General features: G+C 43.9%; 1 protein-coding gene across 1 annotated transcript in view; it reads left to right on the top strand.

The window, feature by feature from the left end:
* The window catches only part of LOC106524471 (VPS10 domain-containing receptor SorCS1), a gene marked incomplete at its 5' end in the record, with an annotated part of 97,122 nt that overhangs the window by 35,218 nt on the left and 57,960 nt on the right, over positions 1-3,944 (top strand). The window contains 2 exon segments of the mRNA XM_014018281.1: positions 1,097-1,161; positions 3,761-3,879. Coding sequence (XP_013873735.1) covers positions 1,097-1,161; positions 3,761-3,879 — 184 coding nt within the window.

Consider the following 3,944-nt stretch of genomic DNA (forward strand, 5'->3'; position numbering starts at 1 on the left):
GGGGTGGGGTGGGGGGGGTCTGGTGTCTGCGGCGTGCGTGGCTGCAGAACATGTGTAAGCTCATTTGTGATTCGGTGAACCTGAGTGGAGCTGTGTGACACGGGGCAGCAGAGAAATAAAAAATGAAACAAAAAAAAAACTGTGCAAACCTCCACGGGAGCCGGCTCTAATCAGTTTGAGAGCTTAGCGTGTGCGTGCATTTGCATATGACATTAAGAATCTCTGCAGAAACATCTGGAGCTGTGTGCGTTGGAGAKTTTTACCAAACAACCGCTCCATCTCATGACGAAGGTCTGTTTTTATGTTCTGACCTTAGTCTTCCTTCCAGGCTAAAGAGCTGAGGAAAGTGGAGTAATGACACTGCAGGTCACACAAAGGTTAAAATATACTAATTTAAACAAATCATCTTGTTTCTCTCCTCTGCACCTAATGGATTATTTAGTGAAAATGGAAATTAGCTTGGAGAAGTAGGCCACCTCTTTCAAAGCTTGGTCTCATTTTGTAATTTATCAAAAAGACCACTGATTAGGACTTTTGGTGGTCTTTGATTGTCTTTGTCTTCTGTGTGTAAAGCCCCGCCCATCACGCCTCGATCCACCTTCCCTTTTTTAGCTCCATATCTTGGCTGCTCCTGCTTCTCTCCTCTGATCCTCAACATCTTTTAATTCATTTTTAATGCTGTAATGATTGTATGCTCCTCCGTCTGCAGGCAGCCTCACTGAAGAGAGAAAAATCAATGCTTYTCCTTTTCTAACCATGTGAGGAAACATTTTTCCTAATCTGTCGAAGCAGAACAGGACCTGCAAGGACTTCTGAACGTTTAGATCACACATTCAAGTTAAACTGTCCTCCACAAGTTCCAGTGAGTCCTGCGGCTCCTTCCTGCTGAGGTTCACCACAACACCAGTGGTGAACAACAGTGGTGAACACCAGTGGTGAACAACAGTGGTGCCTGCATGGATCTCCCTGTTGTTGAGAATTAGTCTGACTTTACAGCGAGACTATTGCTCAGGCCAGACGGCTCCAGCAGGTGGCATCTGCCTGAAGGCAAAAGACCAATAGAGATGTTCCTGATGCACATTTGTCTGCCTTTCAGGTCCAAAATGGGTTTGGACAAAGAGCCGGGCCTGATTCACCTGGAAACCAGCATCTCTGAAGGACGTGAGTAATTGAATTCTGTGTTCAGAGCTCTATTTTCCTGCTGTCTTTGTCCTGTATCATGAGCATTGTGGTAAAGCAGAGGATTCTGGGGGTGGATTGTGTGGACTATTCTGCAGCAGGATAATGCAAAGGGACAACAGGAATGGCTGAGTCCGGGGACACACAATGACACTGGAGGGGAAAGTAATGCATATATTAGAATGCTTTTAAAAGYGGTGATTTAGCTCAGCGCTGCAGATGTAGCTTTATTTCCCTCGTCCACCTGAATGACAATGAACACTGAGATGATGCACACTGCCCAGCCTCCTGCTGCTGGCTTAGCTGAAAATGACTCCGGGGGACAGTCTGAGCGTTTGTGACCTGGTTCAGTGTTGGCGGYGTCTGTGGACTCAAAACAAGCTGAAGGTCCTGGGCTCTTACTCTTTAGGGTGAAACCAGAGGCCGCCAGGGATGCATCAAGGCATGTTTGATGGGTGACTAGAGTCAGATTTGGCTGGCAGGGTGACCCATATAGTAAGACTTATCCATTGTTGAAGTGGGACAGAGATTTGGCGAGGTGTGAGGGCCAATGAGAGGCCGGCACCTCTAACTGAGAGGACGGCACTGACAAAAGAGGAGGAGACATTTCATTAGCTTCTCCAATGCTAAAGCCAGTTTATCCATGCTAGTTGCTAGCCTCTCCGATGCTAACGCCAGCTTATCATGCTAGTTACTAGCCTCTCTGATGCTAACACCTGCTTATCCATGCTAGTTGCTAGCCTCTCGTTACTAGCCTCTCTGATGCTAACACAAATGAATAGTCTCCTTCTCATTGACCAGCACCAGCCTCTCAGTTAGCGGTGCCGGCCTATCATTAATCAGATAAATAACTGGTTTAGGAATAGATAGCCTCCTGCTACAAGGATGTAGCCACTGCTGGATGCACAATAGTCTTACTTTTGTCCCTCATACTGCAGCACACAGAGACATCAGTTATCCAGGTGACAGGAGTCCTCCACAGTAYAACCACAGAACCCCAGATCACGACAGAAACACTTACTACTGTTACTACTTCTACATTTTCAAGTTGTATCATCTCGTCTATGTTCTGCTGGACCATGGCTGACTCAGAACCAGTCTGAAGGTCTAACAAAAGTATTCAGTCAGTTTCTCACTGGGCTGGGACTGTTGTAGACTAAAGCCTCTAAAGGGTTCACAGTGAAGACGTGTGTGAGTTCCAGACTCACACAGTTTTGTTGCTTGAATTTAGAAAATGTTCAACAATCAGGTTTTATAATTCTGAAGTACCAGAGCTGGATTTGGACACTTTACCAGAACAGGAAACATCCCAGGATAAAGCTAAAAAGAAGACTCATCCAACACACAGAATTCTAAATAAAACTCGTTTTTTTTTTCTCACAGGTTTGAGTCAACAASTAGTCTCACTTGTATGTGATTTAATTTGTAGCACTAAAGTAAAAATCTCTCCTCTCCTCATCGGATTTGTTTTCAACTATTTTTGAAAATAGTGTGTTTCCGTAATGCATTTGTATCTATTATTTGTCTGTTTTTTGATACAAGTCTTGACTGAACTGTGAAGCACTTTGGTCWWCTTTGTTGTTTTATGTGCATAAATAAATTTGACATTGACATTTTTATTCAATGGTTCTTTTAAGAGTGCACATTTCGTACCACTCATTTCTTTATTCTGCAGTGAACCTTGAAGATTTTGTTCTGATTTGTTTTCTCACTTATATTAATTCAGCCGTTATACAGTATAAAGCTGTTTCACATTTTTTCAGACTGAATGCACTTGTAGGACATTTGTTTTTGTGTTTGAGTGTTTTACTGTATAAGATGCAAAGGTTGAAATAAAAAAGGAGTTTTAAAAAGATGTTCTGTCAAACCCAGATGAAGAAGAAATCCATGTCTAYGCAAACAGCTGCTCAGTTCAGAGGGACAAAATGAAATCAAATGAAGTTCTGTAGGTTTGACTGTCTTTTGTCCAGACTACAACCAGAGTTCAGTCAAAGCACTGCCGAGTTAGTTTGTCCAAAACAAATCAATTATTGTTTTGTATCTGCTTTGTTTAGGTTTGGAGGATAGAAGCGACRCTGCGTTCAAAGTCCCTTTTTCATTGAAACAACTTGCCAAGTTTTTCAATGACAACTTTTTTTTAAAGTTAGTGCAATGAAGAAAAGGTCCAATCAAACCAACCCTCTGAGTAAATGTCAGCTGTGTCAGATGTTACAGTCGCACAGCCAGAGAATATCACTATTGATCATGCTCGTACAGAAGGAGCCGACACATATTTGGCTTGGTTAGCGTGCAGGGACAGGCTCCCCAGCTAGCGCCTTGATTGAAGGGAAGGAAAGCAATTGGCCTCCGTGGTCATCTGTCTTCCCCTCCGCCCTGCTCCTCTTTTACCCAGAACACTTCACTGAGTAATGCAAGAGGCCAGAAGAGAGCACTTAGCTGTGGGTGAAGGCTGCCTTTTTTCATTGGCTGAAACCATTGCCTGACACATGTCTTTTGTGTGTGTGTGTGTGTGTGTGTGTGTGTGTGTGTGTGTGTGTGTGTGTGTGTGTGTGTGTGTGTGTGTGTGTGTGTGTGGGAGCAGAGGCGCTGTATGTCACCTGCAAGCTACAGAACTGCACAGATTCCAACAAGGGCAAACCATTCCCCGGATACATTGACCCCAATTCTCTGGTGGTGCAAGATGAGTATGTGTTCGTCCAGGTAAGTGAAAAATATTAGAGCTGAGAGCAGGATGTGTGTATGTGAGTGTGTGGTGGTGGTGGTGG

This window comes from Austrofundulus limnaeus, unplaced genomic scaffold, assembly GCF_001266775.1.
Source record: "Austrofundulus limnaeus strain Quisiro unplaced genomic scaffold, Austrofundulus_limnaeus-1.0 Scaffold189, whole genome shotgun sequence".
Taxonomy (NCBI): domain Eukaryota; kingdom Metazoa; phylum Chordata; class Actinopteri; order Cyprinodontiformes; family Rivulidae; genus Austrofundulus; species Austrofundulus limnaeus.